Source organism: Spinacia oleracea, chromosome 5, assembly GCF_020520425.1.
Source record: "Spinacia oleracea cultivar Varoflay chromosome 5, BTI_SOV_V1, whole genome shotgun sequence".
Taxonomy (NCBI): domain Eukaryota; kingdom Viridiplantae; phylum Streptophyta; class Magnoliopsida; order Caryophyllales; family Amaranthaceae; genus Spinacia; species Spinacia oleracea.
In genome coordinates this window covers 91,958,054-91,979,293 of record NC_079491.1, presented here as the reverse complement: position 1 = coordinate 91,979,293, position 21,240 = coordinate 91,958,054, and the positions used below count along the sequence as shown (strand labels likewise).

Here is a 21,240-nt window from a genome sequence, read left to right as displayed (position 1 = left end):
AAAAAACTATCTAGGCCATCACACATTATATTCCATGTTGTAGACATTCAAGCTTTGGAATGGCCGACAAACTCTTTCTTCTACTCCTTGTGCTGCTGATCTTCACTCACTGGTTGCTTCCCTTTCTCTCCTGTATTCGTGCTTTTCAAACTCGCAACACTTGTTGTAACTATAGTTGGTATTGTTCCAAAAAGGATCTGTGTGCTCACAATTGCTGGTGCATCTGTTTCTACTACACTCGACTCCCCCACCTCTTGCGCACTCTGCTCCCCTGTCTTGTTCAAGTCTGGTATTGCCCTCAATCCTTCCAGATCTCCTTCATACGCAACTCTAGCAAATGGTGGTGGACTGAGAAACATCTTGTGCCCAACCGCCATGGCGAATGAGTATTGCGCAAGACAATGGGCCACCTTGTTGGTGCTTCGAGGAATATGTGTGAATTCGATTGATCTGAATCTTCTCATAAGACATGCCACGTCGTTAATTACTGGTGACAACTCATGATGGTATGTGCCATCCAGGTTCTGAAGAAGCTTGAATAAAATTGCTGCATCTGTTTCCAGCTCCAGATTCTGTATATCATAATCCACTGCCATGGTTAAACCCTCTCTGATGGCATATAATTCAGCTGCTAATGGTGTGGAAGCATTATACTTGCTTGAAAACCCCATGTACCAATTTCCAGAAACCCCCCTAAAAACGCCCCCCCTGCTTCATTCAAATCTTTCCAACTGCCATCCACATTCAGCTTCAAATAATCATAAGCGGGTGGATACCAGGTTGGTTTTGGACCCCTGCTAACTGTTATTTCTTTCCCCTGAAGAATATAAGAAATAGAAGCATGGTCTATGAACAAGGCATTGTAAATTGAAAAGGGCTTGGTGACCTTAAATTCAAAGACTGTTTTGTTTCTAGCAATCCAGATATGCCAAACTGCTGTACTGAACATAACCTTCCATTCTTGATTTTGTTTTAAGTTATAAGAGATCCAGTCCCTCCAACTGTAATTAAAAAATAATTGCAAATTTATGACAGTTGCAACCTTTGTTCTTTCAAAAATGTAATTCCAGATAATTGAGGATTCCCAACAGTCTCTAAACAAATGAAGGTGGCTTTCTAAAGCATGATAACATCTAACACAAGTGGGGGAAATAGCTTCCACAATTGAAGAAAGTTTTTGTGCCACTGGTAAAATTTCATTACAGCAATTCCACAAAAGCATCTTATATTTAAAAGGAATTTTGATTTTCCAAAGATTTTTCCAGTTAAAATTAGACACAGATGTAGCAACAGGATCCGGAGACTCAAAAGACAAAGCATAAGCTGATTTTATTGTGAATTGGCCATCTTTGGTATGTATCCATCGTATATAATCCTTTGTATTTCTATTTTTTGAGAGGCGAACACTCCTAATAAGATCACAAATATGGGGTGGAACCAAGTCCCTAATCCTCTCAATATTCCAACTGCCATTTTTAATAATATCTCTGACATACCAATGACTAATATTGTCCGGGATTTCCCTAGTGGTTACTTTATAGAGAGGTTCCGATCCCACCCAATGATGATACCAAAGGGAGGTCGACTCCCCATCCCCTATTCCAACCTTTAAACCTTTTTTCAACAAGGACCGCCCCTTTAAAATATCTCGCCAAATCGGAGATTGATGCGATCCTGGAATACAATCTAAAAAATTTCCTTTTTTAAGATACTTTTCCTTAAAAAATTTAACCCATAATTTGTCGTGATCATTAAGAACTTTCCAACCTAACTTTGCCATGAACGCTACATTCCAGTCCCTTAATCTTCTAATTCCCAGCCCTCCCAATCCCATTGGTTTAGTCACAGTGTTCCATGAAATTCTGGCAATGTATCTACTTCTATCAATTTTATTCCATAAGAATTTCCTGGACTGTTTTTCAAGTAAATTAACAACCCTAATCGGGAGAATAGAAGTTTGCATCGCATATAAAGGGAAAGTATTCAACACTGATTTTATTAAAGTACATCTGCCCGCCATGTTTAAAAGCTTCGCTTGCCAACCCCGAATTCTATCTAAAGTCTTGTCTAAAAGGCCCATAAAATTTGCTATTTTTAGTTTATGTGGTCTAATATCAACCCCTAAATATTTTCCGAAACAAGTACCGTGTTTAAACCCATAAAGAGAAGCAATAGAATTGCGCACCACGTGACTCATATGTAAAGGAAAAATAAGACTTGATTTGTTCATATTAATCTGTAATCCTGACATGTTACTAAAGGTACCCAAAGTTCGCATGATCAAGTTCATATTAGAAGTAGTGGCACTCCCGAATAGGAAAACGTCATCCGCGTAAAACACATGGGACAATGCTATAGTTTTAGTCATTTTAATAGGTTTCCAGCCCCCCTACTCACCTGATCCTCTATAAGGATGGACAACCTATCCAAACAAAGTACAAATATATAAGAAGAAAGAGGATCCCCCTGTCTTATTCCTCGCGTTGGAGCAAAACTTTTGGTAATCTCTCCATTCCAAAGCACCGTAATGTTTAGGGTGCAAATACAACTCATGATCAAATCAATTAATTCTTGAGGGAAATGATAAAACATTAGGGTTTCCCTAATAAAACTCCATTCAAGACTATCGTAAGCTTTGGTTAGATCCAATTTTAGGGCCATAATGTTATTACGTTTTCTACATTTATGAAATAAATGGGCCATTTCCTTAACCATTATCACATTATCTTCGATGCCTCGACCCTTTATGAAGCTGGACTGAAGGGGGCTAATTATTTTCGAAAGGACCGGTCTAACTCTACTAGAAATTATTTTAGTAACCAACTTATAAATAGTGTTGCAAAGCCCAATTGGACGGAATTCTGACATTGTTTCTGGGTTATATACCTTTGGGATGAGTGTGATATAAGATTCATTAACCATTTTTGGAATAGAGGCAGTATCAAAACAATTTTTACAAAAATTTGTTAAACTATCTCCTAAATTCTCCCAATACTTTTGGAAAAAAACGGGCTGAATACCATCTGGTCCTGGGCTTTTTATAGGGTCCATTGAAAACAAGTTATGTTTAACCTCTTCCCTTGAAACTGGGCCTAGTAAATGGCCCAAATCTATATCTAGTGGATCATTATTAGTACTCGTGATTATGGGCCAATGGCTATTTAAATTCTGAGTGGTAAAAATTTTTGCAAAAAAATCAACTGCCATATTCTTTAAGTCATCTGGATTGGTAATCCACACCCCTGAGTCATTTTTTAAGGTAAAAATCTTACCCCGGGTTTTCCTAACGGTCGCTAACATATGAAAATATCGAGTATTATAATCCCCGTATTTTCGCCAATTTATGCCCGCCTTTTGAGCCCAAATAATCCTTTCCTTATTAAAGATATCTTTTAATTCCTGGAGTAAAATTTTCTCTAGATTGTACAGATAATTACTATGTTTACGAGCTAAAGCAATATGTATTCCATTAATACGGGCAATTAAACGTTTTTTCTGATTCCTAAGGTTACCAAAAATATTACTATTCCATAGTTTAACATTTTCTAAAAAAGTCTGCCTACCTAGCATAAAATTGTTATTGCTATTAACCCAATTATTAACAAAGAACTCACGAAACGGAGGGTGCTCAATCCACACCTCTTTGCATCGAAAGGGATACACTCCTCTAGTAACATCATCACAAAGGGAAATTAATAAAGGTGCATGATCTGAATGAGTTCGTGGTAAGTGATGTACCTTGGTGTGTGGAAAAGTCTGCATCCATGGAGAATTAATCATCGCACGATCTAGCCTCTCCTTGATCAAGCCTAAACCTTCCCTTGAATTTGTCCATGTATATGGACAGCCATTGTATCCCACGTCCACCAACCCTGATGCATCCTTGAAATCATTTAAATCCTTGCATTGACTTGGACGAAAAGGTCTACCACCCAATTTCTCCGCCTGAGTGGTTACTTCATTTAAATCTCCAACCACCATCCAAGGTGTTTCCGGCGGTGGGAGATTATCCTTCATTTCCCTCCAATACTGATGCCTTGCACCTGAAACACTTGGAGCATGCACTCCCGTTACCAAAACCTCTGGTTTTATGTTTTTAAAATGGAATAGACCATGCAACTGGTTAATATCCGCCGTAAACAAGATTAAATCCACCGTTTTTTTCCAGAAAAGCCAGATGCCACCCCTTCTTTCAACTGGAGATACCACTTTGTAAGCATCAAACCTTAACTCCCTCATAACCTCTCTTGCTCTGTGATCATCACTTTTAGTTTCCAACAAAACTAAAATTGCAGGATGTTGATCATCTATCACAGCCCATGCATGAGGGATAAAATCATCCCTTGAGGCTCCCCGCACGTTCCATACACAAATTTTCATATTTAAGCTTGGAATTGGCTTCTCCAACCACACACTAGATACCTCCTTCGTTCCTGGTATTGGCGGCCGGAAGTACTCCTCCCAATCCCGCTAATGTTCCGACACTCCCATCATCCCCACATCCTCCAATCGAATCGGAGTGATGTACGTGAAGATTCTCATTGGGTCTAGCAAATGTTGGTAGTACCTGGCCTGGATTTGGACCCCTACCACCTCCCTCTGTGTGACGTACGTGACCGTATGGTGAAATTCCCTTCCCATGTCTTGTCCATGAGTTTCTAACTGCAAGGGCACGATCTTTACTGCGCTTGGAGCTCGTGGAACCAGGTGAGGTCTCATATTGATAGGATTGAAATCCGGCGATGCCCCCACCGCTGGTATCCGCGTTATCTCCGAATTCGCAATTTCTAACCTGGGCCTGGGTGTCGGGCTTCTTATCGGGTCCATTTGTCTTCTGTAACTCGGGTGAAACAGATCCGCCTCCAGCATCCTTGGTCCCCTCTCTGTCGCACATGGTAGAATCCCTATCTCCTCCGGAAAAAGTTGAAGAGTTTTCGGTTGTGTCAATGAACATTGGGCTGACTGCAATTCCCCTTCCATCTGAATTGCTTCCCCCCTGTTTTTGCCGAATCGTGGCCCCCTCTGTATCCAATTGCTTCTTCCCCTCCTCTGGAACTGTCTGTGTGTTGGTTGAGTGGACATCCACGAACTTTGCACCTTCTCCCTGTTGCTCATTCTCTTGTTGAGTGAAAGATGAGTCTTGCTGAAGACGAGTAAGAGGAGCTGAAAGGTTTTTAGTAATGAGTGAATTATTCATTAACTTGTTATCTTGGTTTACCGCAAGATTTAAATCCTTTTGAAAATTGCAATTGGGAGTAGCTGAATCATCCTCATTAGCCAAGTGTTCAAAGGTGTTAGACAAGTGTACGGCAGCCTCTCCTGTTTCATTCGTTCCTTTACTTCCTTCCGTTGCTCGATAGTTTCCATCATTATTGTTTTCCTTGGGAATTGGCAATGCCGATAAAACTCTCTCCTTCCATTGGTTATTCAATTGTCCCACCATATTCCTTCGAGCTTCTGAAGTACTATAGTGTTTTACAATTCCTTCTCTTCCTATTCCTCCTTTCTTATATTCGTTAATTTTGGTATTGTCTTCTCTTTGTTTCCCCCTATTGGGTTTATTGTTCCTTTTCTGTTGAATCATGATCCATGGCCCATAACCTTCCTGTGCATCCTCATTGTGGACCGCCCCATCCTTACTGTCTTTGTTTGTTACACGTAATGTATCTTCTAATGGCTCAGCTTTCTGTGAATGCTCTGAATTTTGCTCCCCACTTTGGGCCTTAACTGCCTCCCTGGGCCTGCACTCGTTCGTTGGGCACATGTGTTTTACGTGTCCAATTTTTCCACATGCAAAACACAGTGTGGAGAGATTTTCATACAAAATTGATTGCCAACACCCCCCTACCCAAACACGTGTTACCAAGGGTTTAGACAATTCAAGATCAACACAAACTCTGGCAAACCTGGCCCTGGTAACTTTGTCCGTCGCGTAGTCCACCCTAATCGGTTTTCCGATGATCTTCGCTATCTCAAACAATGCTTCCTTGTCATAGTACTCCACTGGTAACTCCTCAATACGAATCCAAACTGACATGTTATCAAAACTATTAATTGAAGGTCTGAAATTTGGTTTCCACGTGGTTATCATCAAGTAGTGATCCATAATAAACCATGGCCCTCCAAACAAAGCTTTCTCATAATCATCTGATTGGCTGAAACGAAAAAGGAATACATTTTTTCCAATATCAATTACCTCTAGAGTTCCCTTAGTCCTCCACATCGACCGTACCCTAGTTTCCATATACGTCGGCTTAACCTGAATCCCCAAACATTTTCCCATTAACGTTAATTTCCATGGAGATCATAGCCTATCCAAAGTGACCTTACTAAATTGAACAGCCATATCTTCTTGTGGTGGTATATCTTCCTGTTCCTCCCATTCCATAGAGGTACTAATTATCTTTTTTGCCTCTAAGAACCATTGCGATGAATGGGCTACTACCTCCCTAAAAGTTTGCTTGGGTTGATCTTGAGTTATCCTAATCTTCGATGAATTCTGAACTTCATTAGGTCCTTGTTCTGTTATAGGTATATCAACCATACAAGAATCATCTGGTGGCTTCGGATGGGGATCCATGATCCCTGATCTTCAAACTGTGTTTTAAGAGAACAAGTTGTATTTTGTCTCTAGACTTTCTCTCTCTAGACTTTCTCTCTCTAGAATTTTTCCCGAGTAACTAATTGTTGTAAATTATAGTTTTTTTTTACTCTTTGCAATGCACATGGTCAATCTTGCACATTTTACATTTCAAAGGCTGTGTTTGCTTATCAATTTCTATTTTAGTTTCGTATATGTTTTATTTTTACTTTGTGTGTGTAATATATGTCTTTTTTAAGTATTTCATATATTAAATTGATAAAAACAACCAATATCATTTTTTATATTGTTTTGTATCACACGTCCTGTATACGTTCTTAAGTAGTTGATTTTTTTAGGTAACATAGAGAATACGATTATATTACTGGCCTAAAGACCTTAAGTAAGCATAAAGATGAAAATTACGCGGGTAGAGTTTATGACCAAATCCAAGTTTTCTTATTTGGAAGTATATCTCTAAATCATCAACAACGAATGGTATAAAACATGAGAAAGTACATAGAATAGGAGTAAGTGATTAAAAAAGATGAAATGGGAAATCCAATAAGTTGATTGAAAAATAATATTAACGAAGCTCCAAGATTAATATTAGGAATTAAAAAATTAAAAAAAAAAGGAAAAAAAAAGGAAAGCTACATACTTCTTACCTCGTAACTATCTGCAATAAGGGTATACAATTTCGGATATCGGATCCGATCCGATCCGAAATGTCGGATATCCCAAATTTTGGATCGGGAAAATGTGATCTGTATCAGATCCGAAATTTCCGGATCGGATATTTTGGATATGATATACGAAAATCCGAAAACTATCCGAATTTCAAAAAAAAATTAAAAAAGTAATCATGTTTTATACTGATTGTTTTTGGATATCAGATCTGAAATATCCGAAAACTTAAAATCAGGTCGCATATTCGAAAATTTGGATCGGATTATCGGAATTTCTAATATTTTTTTATACTCCGTATTTTTATATTTCGGATATCCGAAATGAACAAAAAGTTCATCCAAATCCAATCCGAAAATCCGAATTTTTTTCGGATATCCGATGCGAAATATCCGAAACCTTAAAACTGGACCGGATATCCAAAATTTCGGATCGAATTATCGTATTTCGAATCGGATCAAACGGAACGGATATTTTTGCACACCCTACTCGGCAGTGGCAAAACGATGATTAACTTCATCCTTCAACTTCATTCATTCGAACATCATCAACTTTAGTGGATGATTTCGCAAATTCTAAATAAATTTTTTGGACCCTTATTCCCCTCTCCATTTCTTTTGTGATTATCACAATCAAGAGAAGCGACAACGAAAAAAAAATGTAGATCTACAATTGGATGATCTACAATCTAGAAATCACATTAGAGTCATATCATTCATTTGATTATGATGATTATTGTTGTTGTTTCAGGTAATTATATTTGAACTTTTGTGATTTTTCTTTCACATTAGTGTGTTTGATTTTAGATGAGATTATAAAATGAAGACATATGGTCATGTTGGGTTTAAATTGCTAAATTTTTAATCATGGAGCATGTGGATCAAGCAACATACTTTAACTGAAATTAGATTTTCATAATGTTTGAAAATGCTGGATTTTTTTCTTCGGTTTTTTCATGAAATACCTCCGAGATTTAAAAAAATACACGAAATAATCAAGTTTCAGAAATGCACAAAATAACCCTGAGGTTTATGAAAATATACCAAATACCCCTATTGACTAACGGACACCGTTAGCCATTAATTCAAAATCAACAAATTACCCTTAATTGATTTACAATTAATAACTAACCATACTTAATTAACCTTTCTTCTTTACTTTGACTTTTTTTTTCTCTCTCCCCCTTCCCTTCTCTTTTATTTTCTGGGAATAAAACTCACATGGCAAAGTAAATTCTACAAAAATCCAAGAACAATCCCCATAATCATCTCTCATTTTCTCTCTCCTCTCTATTTGTTCAATGCCCTCTAATAATTTGCCCAAATTTGATTCTACTCCAAAATTAGCAATAATGCGTGAAGATCCTTCTTTCATAAGATTTTTAAATTTATCAATGAGAGATTTTTTTATGATGGCTTGAATTTTAGACCCCTGTGACAAAAAAAAATTATGAGAATGATAATAAACAACGTGAAAAACCTACAACAAATATACTTTGTCACATACGAAATAATTAAAGGTACATTTTCATCAATCAAGACCATTTCGACGACCTTAATTTCAATCTTTTTGTAGTAATCTGGTTTTTTCCAAAGCCGTATAATTTAACCTTTATTTTCTAGTTTCCTTAATCGGAGTTATATCACTAATTAATGATAGTTATTGAATGAGCCATCTATAATCTACTAAGTAAGTATAAGATAGTTTTTTGAATGTGTGGTTATATACTTATATTATGTCTTAGATGACTTATATACGATGGGCTATGTTTGTACATATATATACCAGGTTCCGGTGAGAACCTCTCTTAAGATGAGAACTACCTTACAATGAGAACCTCTCATGACCGTTGGATTAAAACAAAATGGTTGGCTGAGATTATATCTCGCGAATTAAATGAATTTACGCGGTTCCTTTCTCCCTCACGCACCCACTCACGTCAATTTCTCTCTCCTCACCCAATTTCAAACCCCTGACTAATTAATTGAAACTGCGATTTCTCTCTTCAATTTTTCTTTCAAAATTTCAGAAAATTGATCCCGAAATTTTGGAGATCGTCATGGTTTTGCTGCATATTTGAATGCTAATTTGAAGAATTTACTTCTAGTTTCTCACGCGAAAAAGAATAACTCACTCCAATCGCAAAAGCAAGCCAAAAATCAGGTATTACTTGAGTCCCGTAATATGATTTGGAGAAGTAATTTTCACCTATTTTTTTGTGTTTTTCCATAATTCACTACAAAATCGCAACCTATAACTACAAATTCAGTGAATTTTTAGTCAATTTTGTCGAGGTTTATTGCGCTTGAACTTTTGTGAATTTTGGTTTGAATTTGTGTGATTTGGTAAGGGATGTGAATTTTCTTCACTCAGATTGTTAGATATTGATTTGATCGAATTGATTTCGAAATCAGGTTTCAGGCTTGATTGTTTTTAGGTATCTTAATTCTTCTTTAATTTGTCCAAAATTGTTGCTTATGAGTTCTGCTGAATTTAAACAATCATTATTAAGAGTTTAGAATGACCAAAGGAAGCAAATTGGATCACAGGAATGTTAATGCCTAGTTGGAAGATCCATTCCTGTGGGTGATTTAGCATACTTGAGTTATGATTGGTATGCTCGTGCCAGACACTATTATGCAGATATGAAGCAGGGGAGGTTTTCTGCTGACTTGTTCCAATATGTGCCTATTTTTCAGTGAATTTCAGGTCTTTAGAACTGCTCATTCAAAAGTAAACTAAATATCTATAAAAGTAAACTAAACCTCTCTAAAGGTAAACCTAAATCTCTAGAAAATCAGATGACTTAATAGTTTTGTTGCTGCTTCTGTAGCCTGCTGTTGGTGATGTTGTTGTTCGTTACAAAATTAAAATCAGATGTCCTTCTTGCGCTCTTAATTGAGGGTAATAGTAAATCAATTATGCTCAAAAGTAAACTCGTGAGGCTGGTTTCCTGGTTCTGAATTCTTGTGACGACTATTATAGAAATGCAGTGGCTTGTGTTCTATTTTGTTCTGTGCTGCTGCAGATCAGCTTCTTTTGTGTATGTTCTAAGCCTGGCTGCAGAGCTAAAAAAACGTGCAATGTTTAGAGGTAAGTGCTCGTGGCTGGGAGTTGTTTTTTTCTGGCTTGAGTTTGGAGTGTACATTTTGTGAGCTTGGTTTGTTTCTGAGTATGTTATAATATGGTCTGCTAGGGTCTGTTTTCCAACATAATTTTTCTATTCTTTGACTGTTGGTCTGAACTGTTATTGCTGGGTGCATTCAAGGAGCTTTTCAGGTCAGATTGGAAGTTGGGCTGTTGTTGGCAGTTGTTGACATAAAGAGCAGTGTATGGGGTTGCTTCTGTTTTTTCAATTTTGGTCATTGTTGACTCTTTTAGTAGTGTTTTTTGGGGCGCCTATTTTGCTCAGTTGTGTTTGTGGTAGGTTTGTAGGATTTTGTTTGTTTTCTTCTATAAAGTAACTGAAAATATTATAAAGTAATTAAAAAATTCTAAAGAGTACATAATATAAACTCAAAAGTAAACACAATTTCTTTTAAAAGTAAACAAACCTATTAGCTCAAATGGGAGAGCAATGTGTCATTGCACATGGATGTAGGTTCGAATCCTACATAGGTTGATGAGAACACATGTATTTATAAGGATGAATTCGGATGTTCCAGAGATTAGTCATTCATCTGGGTTTGCTAAAAAAATCCATGTTGTATAGATTCATAGAGGTAAGTTGTGTGAATGGAGTCACCCCTTAAGTATTTTTCTCCCCCTATTTGAAAAAGTAGATCAAAATTTGGTAAAAGTAAATCAATTTGCTTCAAAAGTAAATTCGTAAAGCAAGTTATGAATTCGTATAAGCCTTTGCCGTAAATGACGTATTTAGCTTCTTAATTGTGATCCAAAACTTTCACTTGATATGCCTTTTGTGAGGATATTTAAACTTTTTGTCTAAAATAGATTACATAAATTTTCTTTTATTCAATCGAAAAGTAGATAGAAACCTCGTAAAAGTAAATAGAAGTGATTCAAAAGTAAATGATTAACATCAACCAATAGGAGACCTTTCATCTAGAGTAGTAGTTAGTATATACGTAGCAAAAGTAATCGAATAAGAAAGAATTATATGAGGTAAAACGGTCAAAGTAAAGGTTTTTAAACTAAAAGTAAATAAATTTATACAAAAAGTAAATGAATAAATACCAAAAGTAAAGATATATGAACCTACGTGTGATTCAAACCCGCATCTTTTGCACAAAGCTCTACGCCTCTGTTGAGCTAGTAGGCTAGTGTTATTTAAAATAAAGGAGTAATAAGAATACACTTATATGCTTTACCTTTTGTTCAATTTAAAAGTAGATAAAGGATCCGTAATAGTAAATAGAATCAATTCAAAAGTAAATATCATCAAATAGCACAGAAATGAGTACCTTTGTCATTTCATTGAACAATTCCTATGCCAACTCCAAACGAACCCAGCAACCCTTTAACTAGCTTCAAGGTGAAGGAAAATTCCGAAAGAATTCGAAAAATCTAAGAAATAAATCATATAAACTCAAAAGTAGACAATATATACTCAAAAGTAAACAATATAGACTCTAAAGTAAATAAAGGAAACTCAAAAGTAAACATTATAGACTCTAAAGTAAACGAACCTACGAGGGATTCGAACCCACATCTTTTGTGCTTTTGCACAATGTTTTACCAGTTGAGCTAGTAGGCTGGTGTTTTTAAATAGAATAAAAAAAAGTAAAGAAAAAACCAAAAGAATTGAAGTAAATCAAAATAATTCAAAAGCAAAGGCTTTTTTTTTTTTTACCTAGCAGCCCCATTCTCTGGTCTGACATCCGGCCTTGTCAACATCCGACCTTATCACCATGTCAACATCCGGCCTTATCACCCTGTCAACCTGGTATGAAGACAATATATCGTTAAATAGATATAGCTCCAAGGATCTCAATGCCTCCAACAAAACAAATAGGAATCTACAGAAACAAAAGACTTGAATAAAAAATTAAGCTGACCTTGATACTAACAAGCTTTGCAACTTCTTCACTCTCAAAGGATTCCACCTCCATCACATGACACCTGCAGCAGAAAACACAAATTACCATCTCATAACCAGGCTCTACACTTCTTGAATCACATTCTAAGGTAGATAGACCGATGTCTCACCAATGACAGGTGCTGTAACCAACTTCAGTCAGCAGAAATGTCATGCCAATGATGAAACGTTATCAGTGCAACATAACATTTCGTAATGCAGAAAGGTAAGATCAAAGAAAATACTAAATATTACAATAGTTGCCATTTTAATCTGAACTGTCTGCTTCTTATAATCTTATGCAGCTTGAATTATCAGTGAATGTCAGTTCTCCAAGAGTTCCTACACCTTTCATTGTCACTTTCACATCTCTAGTTAAAAGGGAGACTCCTAATATATGCACATCTTCAGTCTGCATTGTCACTGATATATGCAGACTCTTAATCCTAACAGATGACTGATAGGTTTATACTACAATAACTAAAGACAACAACGTAAATCAAACTTGCAGAGCTGGGAGCATCCATCTGTTATCACTGCAAATAAAAGATGTCACTAAATGTTCAACACAATCTGAATACTAGCAACTGCCTCTCTACAGAACATGAAATGCACACAATCTGCAGACCTTACCTGAACCATACTGCAGACAGAACATGTACAAGACCCCAGCAAACCAACTCAAAGTAAAACATACAATTCTTTATGGTTTAAAACATACAAGAAATCCTCCCTTTTTTTAATATCAGATCTTCTTTGCTCTAGAGTGGTGCTAAAGATGACTCAATTATTTCTCTTACAAATATACAACACATTTGAATAATAAAAAAATTAATCAATAGAAAACACTAATTTAACCAAATTAAACAAACAAACAAACAAACACTAATTCAAAACCCTAATTTGTAAAATCAGTCGAAATTATCAATAGAACAAGGTAGGGAACATGAATAAGGGAACAACACATTTTTCAAAAACCTAATTGAACACAAATCAAATACATGAACATAAAAATCGAAGAACAACCAAATAATCAGCAAAATCGAAGAACAACTTCATACTAATTGAATGAAGAGAGAAATAAAAATAGCAAAAACTGAAACAAAATCCAAAAAATCAAATATGTACCTGGAAAATTAATTGGAAGAAATTCGCAAAAAAATATGAAGATATTTGCAAGAACAACGAGAATCAACGAAGTTGAAGAAGACGAAACCCGATAGGAGAGAGGATTTGTAGGAGGAGAGAGAAAACTGAATGAAGAGAGAGAAAGAATTATGGCAACAGCTAATGTGTGGGAAGGAGGTCATTCAGCGGCGTACATTTACCAAAACACCCTTAATGACTGATTTGAGCTGGTGAAATATGAGCTGTTAGATTGATTTGATCGACGGCTGAGATTAGTTCTCAGTTCTCATCTTAAGGGGTGGTTCTCACCAGATCCCGATTTATATATATATATATATATATATATATAGGGTCCCCCTCCAATGAGAAGGACATTAAAATGGGAAGAATAGGAAGCCATCGTAGCCGTAGATCTCGCGAAATTCTGAGCCGTAGATCTGGCGCGTGAAAAAAACGCGACAAACCCCCAAACCAAGAAATAACGCCACATAATTTCCCCCCAAACCCCGACAATTCTCTTTCTTCTTTCGAAAACTCTTCAATGGCGAAAACCTAGGAAATCCAAGAAACAAGAATTAAAGAAATCATGAGCAATTCGTCCATGGCTGAAACCAAGAATTAATTCTTCCAACTCGTTTTTATCATCCTTCTTGCTAAGCTATTCAAATTCGTCCATAATGGAAGGTACTTTTTTTAATTTTTAGTTGAAATTAATTAGCTTTAATTTTAAAACTAAACTTTCGAAATTATTGAACAAATTACAAATTAATTGTGAACATGAATTGATTAAAATTGCGTTAATTTTGAATGAATTTTGCATAAATTTTGATTGTGTCTTTGGTTGTTCATGAGAAATTGAAAGGGAGAGTAAACCCCTGTTTTTAATTGCGAAAATATTAAAATAAATGAAACAATAATTAATTTATAGTGAATAGAGTTGATTAGTAATTTTGAATGAAAATTGCGAAAATTAGGTATGTAAATTGCATAAATTTTTAATTACTCATGTTGAGTTTTAGGAAGGGTTTAAAGTCCCTGCTGTTTGGTTTTTGAAGAAACAAAAAAGAGAGTGCAACTGATAATCAATTGAGCAAATGAGCAAAATTGTTTCAACTGTTTAGGGTGTGAACCAATTGAGCAAATGAGCAAAATTGTTTCAACTGTTTAAGGTGTGAACCAATTGAGCAAATGAGCAAAATTGTTGCAAGTATTTAGGGTGTGAACCAATTGAGCAAATGAGCAAAATTGTTGCAAGTATTTAGGATGTGAACCAATTGACCAAATGAGCAAAATTGTTGCAACTGTTTAGAGTGTAAACCCCCAATTGAGCAAATGAGCAAAGTTGTTACAACTATTTAGGGTGAATCAATTTTGCTCATTTATGCTAATTTTGCTCATTTATGCTAATTACGGAAGCAAAACTGATTTTTTGGAAATTATTTGCTCATTTGTTCAAATGAGCAAATATGGACAAAATCAGTAAATGTGTGGAAGAAATTATTTTGCTCATTTGGTCAAATGAGCAAATTTTAGCACAGGCAGTAACTGCCTGGAATATTAAATTTTGCTCATTTGGTCAAATGAGCAAACTTTACCACAAGCAGTAAAAGCCTGAAATATGTAAATTTGCTCATTTGGTCAAATGAGCAAATTAATTTTGCTCATTTGGTCAAATGAGCAAATTTTAATTTTGCTCATTTGGTCATTTTAATTTTAATTTTAATTTTGCTCATTTTAATTTTGCTCATTTGGTCAAATGAGCAAATTTTTGCACAAGCAGTAACTGCCTGGAATATTAAATTTTGCTCATTTGGTCAAATGAGCAAATTAATTTTGTTTTGCTTGAATCTGATTGTTACTGCTTTCATTTAATATATGTAATTATTTTTGGCTTGTGCATTGCCTATTTCAGTTCCTACTGCAGTTCCTACAACAGAGCCTACAGAGCCTGCAAAGGAGGGGCCTGCAAATCCTACAAGAGTATCTACAGTGCCTACGACAGTCCCTATGGAGTCTACAACAGAACCTATGGAGCATAGAACAGTACCTACGGCGCCTACACCAGTCTCTACAGTGCCTACAGAACAACCTACACCAATCGAATATATTCGAAGTCCTAGAGCAGAAACATATCTGACTCAAGATGGAACTAGGGAATGGATTCCATATTGTGTTGAAGATAAGAAACCACGTGAAGGAATGGGATTCAAAACTTTAGAAAAGGCTATCGAATTTTATAAGGAGTATGCTGTAATATGTGGTTTTGACGTTCGTTCAGCTACGGTATACAAGAATAGCAAAGGTATCATTCAAAAGTATTATCTTTGTAGTAGAGAAGGTATCTTAGAATCCGAAGGTAATTATGATGAAAAAGGGAAGCGACGCCGTAAAAGAAACTCAAAGCGAGTTGGTTGCAAGGCTAGAATCATTTGGAATCTTATCAATGAAGATGGAGAATACAAAGTTACCAAATTTTTTGAGCCTCATAACCATTGCCTAGCCTCTCCTACATCCATGCCATATTTGAGAAGTTCAAGGAAAATGACGATGGTTCACAAGAATTTTGTGAATAATAATACAAGAATGAACATTGGGCCAACGAAATCTTTTCGGCTATTTAAGGAAAATGTAGGTAGTTACGACAATGTTGGAGCCACAATGAAAGACTTTATGAACTTTCATAGAGATTTGAAGGAGCACATCAAGGGTGATGATGCTAAGATGTTAATTGAGAATTTTATACGAAAAAGAGATGTTTTCAATGGGTTCTACTTTGATTATGCCCTAGATGAACATGATCATGTTTCCCATCTGTTTTGGGCGGATGCAACTAGCCGTAAAAATTATTCATTGTTTGGAGAGATGATATCCTTTGATTGCACCTACGACTCCAACACATACTCAATGGTTTTAGCTCCTTTCACCGGAGTAGACCATCACAAGTCTTGCATAACATTTGGGGTTGGTTTACTTTCTAAAGAAGATGCTCAATCATTTGAATGGCTTTTTAGGACTTTCCTTAATGCTATGGGAAATTGTGAGCCTAGATATTTGATAACCGATCAAGATCCGGCAATGAAAGTTGCCATAAATGAGGTGTTTGTTAACACTCGCCACCGACTTTGTTTGTGGCATATAATGAAAAAAGTTCCTGAAAAAGTAGGCCCTGAGCTCAAACAAGATGAAGATTTTCTTAAGTTGTTAAATGAGTGTGTGTGGGACATGGAACAAGAATCCGAGGAATTTGAAGCTACTTGGAACTCGCTTATGGTTCAATATAACCTTGTGGAGAATGGTTGGTTCCAACATATGTTTTCAATAAGAGAACATTGGATACCATGCTACTTTAGAGATCTCAGGTATGGCAGCATTTTCTCTCTTTATTAATATGCATTGATGTCAAATTTTGTTATTTTGTTAATCTAATTTAATCTCATCAAAAATTTGATATCATTTCTGCTTATTTACTTTCTGTCAATCTGTTTTTTTTGGCACCTTTCACCAGTTAAGTTGTGATGTATGGTGTTTACTTGAAGTCTAGCTTAAGATTAAGTTGCTGAGAATGCTCTTTCCAGATCAGTTACGTCCTGCATTCACTTTTTTGAAGTCTTCTTGTATCCTGTCTTCTTGAATCCTGCCTTATTAGATTTGTGGGTTTCTGATTTTTTCTGTGCCTTTTTTGATTAATTAGGTACAACTTTTGTTTTTTTTATTAATTATTCTTGCTCCTTTTCTATAATTGGGGTGTTGTTTTTTTATTGTTCAGATGATGTTTGCATTTTGTGTAATTCAAATTTGGTTTGATTTGGGGTTTTGGAATTGCATTCATCTCAATAAATTTACTCATTTAAACAAATGAGCAAAATATATTTACTCATTCATAATCAGAAACTTTAATTTCTGCAAATGAGCAAAATTCATTTACTCATTTGTTTAAATGAGTAAAATAAATTTACTCATTTAGACAAATGAGCAAAATAAATTTACTCATTTAGACAAATGAGCAAAATAAATTTACTCATTTAAAATCAAAAACTTTAATTTCTGCAAATGAGCAAAATTCATTTACTCATTTGTCTAAATGAGTAAAATAAATTTACTCATTTAGACAAATGAGCAAAACAAATTTACTCATTTGGCTAAATGAGCAAAAAAGGTACTCATTTTTGGAAATGAGCAGAAATCTGTTCAAACCATAATAGTTACTTGTGTAGAAAATTTACTCATTTGTCTAAATGAGCAAAAATATTACTCATTTGTGCAAATGAGCAGAAAATTTTTTGATTACTTTTTTGTTTTAAATGTCATAAATTTCATATGTTAAGCTATTGAATGCAGGTTAGGAGGCATTTTAAGAACTACCTCTAGATCAGAAAGTGAGAATAGTTTTTTCAATAATTTCACCAATCCGCATGTGACACTTGTAGAATTCTACATGCGTTTTGAAAGTGCAATGGATGCACAAAGGCACAAGCAAGATAAGCTAAATACAGAATCCATTCACTCTGTTCCTCAATTTATAACTCCATTGCCTTTGGAGAAACATGCAGCTGAGGTGTATACCAGAAAAATGTTCTACATGTTCCAGGATGAGGTGTACAAGGCTTGTTTCAGATGTGGGATTAGTTCTATTAGAATGGAAGAAAATATTGAAATCGCACAAGTCATGGACCATTCTCGACAGAAAACAAGTAAGGTAACATTTAATTCTGGAAATCTCATGACATCATGTTCTTGCAAATTGTTTGAGAGATTGGGGATTTTATGTAAACATGCAATATGTGTTTTAAATGCAAGACAAGTTACAAAGATTCCAGAGTACTACATTCTTGATCGATGGACAAAAGAGGCAACCAAAAGGCTAATTTTTGATATGCATGGTAACTTCCTTGAAGAATGTAGGAAGATGAACACAACAACTAAAATGTTAGGGGAAGTCTGGTCGGAGATTTTTAACTGTGTAGGCCTTGCAGAGGGAAATGAGGAAAATTTGCAACAATTTCTCGATAATCTTAGAGATTTTAGTAAGAATTTGGTAGAAAAAGGAAAGTGTGTGCCAATGACAAAAACTCAAGAGATGGAGCTTTTTGTTGGTCCTAGTGCGTCTTCTAACCTCAATATCCAAAATCCAATACCATCAAAGAATAAAGGCAAGAGACATAGAATAGTAGGAGAAAAGGAGGCAGCAATTGAGCAAAGTCAGAAACCCAAAAGAAAATGTAAAGCTTGTGGGGCATATGATTATCACGACAGTCGTAACTGCCCGAACAAAACTACAACCTAAGCAAGGTAACTGCCAAATTAAATTCAGCTTATTTACTTTCTGTCAATCTGTGTTTTTGGCACCTTTTCACCAGTTAAGTTTTGATGTATGGGGTTTACATGAATTCTAGCTTAAGATTAAGTTTTGATGTGTGGTGTTTTCATGGAGTCCAAGGGAATTGTGTCTACTTTGTTAATGATGATGATCTCAAATTTGTATCTTCTTACAGCCTACTAGATGATAGGCAAGAGTATATATTGACCATCAACATCAACACAATTATTCTTTTAATACCTTCTTACTGTAAGTCTCCTCCTGATTTTCTGCTGGTGGGCAAGTTTTCCCTAAATGTTGATGGTCAATATATACTCTTGCCTAGTTGTTTATTGTTGTTAGCTCAACATATTGCATTTTCCTTTTGGAGAGGGATTAGAATTAATTTACAGAGGGTTGAAGGAGAGGTGTGTCAGGAGGAGGGGGGTCGGGGTCGGGTAAAGTATAAAGTAAGCTATGATAGATTCCTGGATTACTGGGTGCGGTTTTGAATTTTATGTGCTGATTGGGGGTAATGATCACGAGTAAAAACCTCAAAATCTTAATCCACTCTGCAAGATGGAGTAACCATTTATTGTTGTCGGTTCTGTAACTCGATATTACTGTAAGGGCTAGAGGGGAAGATATTGTCTCTTTTGCGGATCAGAAAGTGTGACTAGTAATAAGTGTTTTAACCTAGAATTATTTATTTCACGTGGCAAAGATAACAGAATGGTTACTCTATTAATGTTACGTTCGTGATCTCTTGATCACCCACCCATCTCTATTCTGTTATAGTTGTTGTGTGTAATTCTGTTTGGTTATTGTAAACCTCTGACTGGAAGTGTAATTCTGTTTGGTTACAGCCTACTAGATGATAGGGTAACCTTGTTTTCACAATGCCCCAACTTACAAACCCCTCTCAAATCTCCTGTCTGGTTTAATCTGATGCCACAACATCAACATCAACATCAACATCACAGGTTAGTAATTAATGTACTCACTCGATCAGTATTCATTCATAGTTGTGTAATGCTCTTTCCGGATCAGTGGACATTATTTACTAGAAACATTCTCTTTGGCTCTCTCAGGTAACTAGGAATCTAGAAGCAGTGGACATATTTAGGCACGTAGATGATCGTCAAGAAGCTGCTGAATGCTTAGCAAGGGAAGCTTTGGGAAGAATGAGCAAAAGCAACATAAACATTTCCTGCTTAGTTATTCTTTTTGAGTACAATTTTGTACATTTTGGAACGTATTTAAGTGTAACAACTAATTATTGTGGAATACAATTGGCACTGGAAACAAATGAGAAAATATTTTTGCTGTGTTTATTTCTTGTGTTACATCTTGCACTGCTTAGTTCAGTGTTCTATTTATTTCTTGTGAACTGCATTGATGATCTGAACTGCATTGTTCAGTAGAGGAGTGCAAAACATAAGGAATATTAAAATTTGCTCATTTATAAACAAATGAGCAAATATTTGGATTCGAAACTTAAATATTTGCTCATTTAGAATAATGAGCAAATATTTAGAATCTAATCTATATTTTTTGTTCATTTAAATACAATGAGCAAATATTAAATTGAAATTCAAAATTTTCTTATTTAAAAACAATGAACTAATGTTTAACTTTTAACTTCCAAATTTTGCTCATTTCCAATCAATGAGCAAATATCGAAGTTCGAAATTTAAAATTTGCTCATTTAGAGACAAATGAGCAAATGTTTAGACTCCTATTTGCTCATTTAGTATTTGCTCATTTAGAAACTTTAACATTTGCTCATGTAGTATTAATGAGCAAATGTTTAAATTCCAAACTTTAAAAATTGCTCATTTAGTAATAATGAGCAAATGTTTAAATTCCGAACTTTAATATTTGCTCATTTAGGAACAATGAGCAAAAGAAAAAAACCGAACTTCAAATATTGATCATTTACAATCAATGAGCAAATATCGAACTTCGAAATTTAAAATTTGCTCAAATATCGAAATTTAAAATTTAAAATTGCTCATTTAGTAAAATAATGAGCAAATGTTTAAATTCCGAAATTAAAAAATTGCTCATATAAAACCAAATGAGCTATCAAACACCAAATATAAATTAGATCTTTGATATTTGCTCATTTATAAATAATGAGCAAATGTTTAGACTCCTATTTGCTCATTTAGTAACAATGAATGAAACTTTAATATTTGCTCATTTAGTAATAATGAGCAAATGTTTGAATTCCGAACTTTCAAAATTGATCATTTACAAAGAATGACCGAATGTTTAACTTTCAAAATTGCACCTATTTCTTTACTGCTGAAACAACACTACTACAACCAAGATATACAGAATCCCCTCGAGAAGATACTGACTGAACAGTTACACCAATCTTAGGTATCTTAAGACCAATACCAGATGGCTGACGGAAGTCAAGGACGCTAATGGAATCAGCAGTGCAGAACAACCCATCATTTCCTTCTTTGCAGAAATTAGAAGAATATGAGATCATCTTTAGCT

General features: G+C 35.3%; 2 protein-coding genes across 3 annotated transcripts; one reads left to right on the top strand and one right to left on the bottom strand.

Moving 5' to 3' along the window:
- Positions 1–11,263: 11,263 nt before the first annotated feature.
- On the bottom strand, positions 11,264–15,067 carry LOC130461699 (uncharacterized). The gene is made up of 6 exons (XM_056829870.1): positions 15,029–15,067; positions 13,898–13,985; positions 13,434–13,592; positions 12,437–12,458; positions 12,286–12,349; positions 11,264–12,170 (listed from the first exon to the last, which is right to left on the bottom strand). The coding sequence occupies exons 1-6, from the start codon at positions 15,065–15,067 to the stop codon at positions 12,081–12,083; spliced, it is 462 nt and encodes a 153-aa protein (XP_056685848.1). The 3' UTR covers positions 11,264–12,080.
- Positions 15,068–15,269: 202 nt separating this feature from the next.
- LOC110791575 (protein FAR1-RELATED SEQUENCE 5-like) lies at positions 15,270–20,063 on the top strand. Of its 2 annotated transcripts, XR_008921114.1 has the most exons (4): positions 15,273–16,792; positions 17,772–18,722; positions 19,596–19,712; positions 19,821–20,063. XR_008921114.1 is itself a non-coding variant. In XM_056828650.1 (3 exons), the coding sequence occupies exons 1-2, from the start codon at positions 15,441–15,443 to the stop codon at positions 18,715–18,717; spliced, it is 2,298 nt and encodes a 765-aa protein (XP_056684628.1). In that variant the 5' UTR covers positions 15,270–15,440; the 3' UTR covers positions 18,718–18,722; positions 19,821–20,063. The 2 variants fall into 2 exon arrangements, 1 of the variants encoding a protein (XP_056684628.1); XM_056828650.1 differs by lacking the exon at positions 19,596–19,712 and having other exon boundaries at positions 15,270–16,792.
- The last annotated feature ends 1,177 nt before the right edge of the window (positions 20,064–21,240 follow it).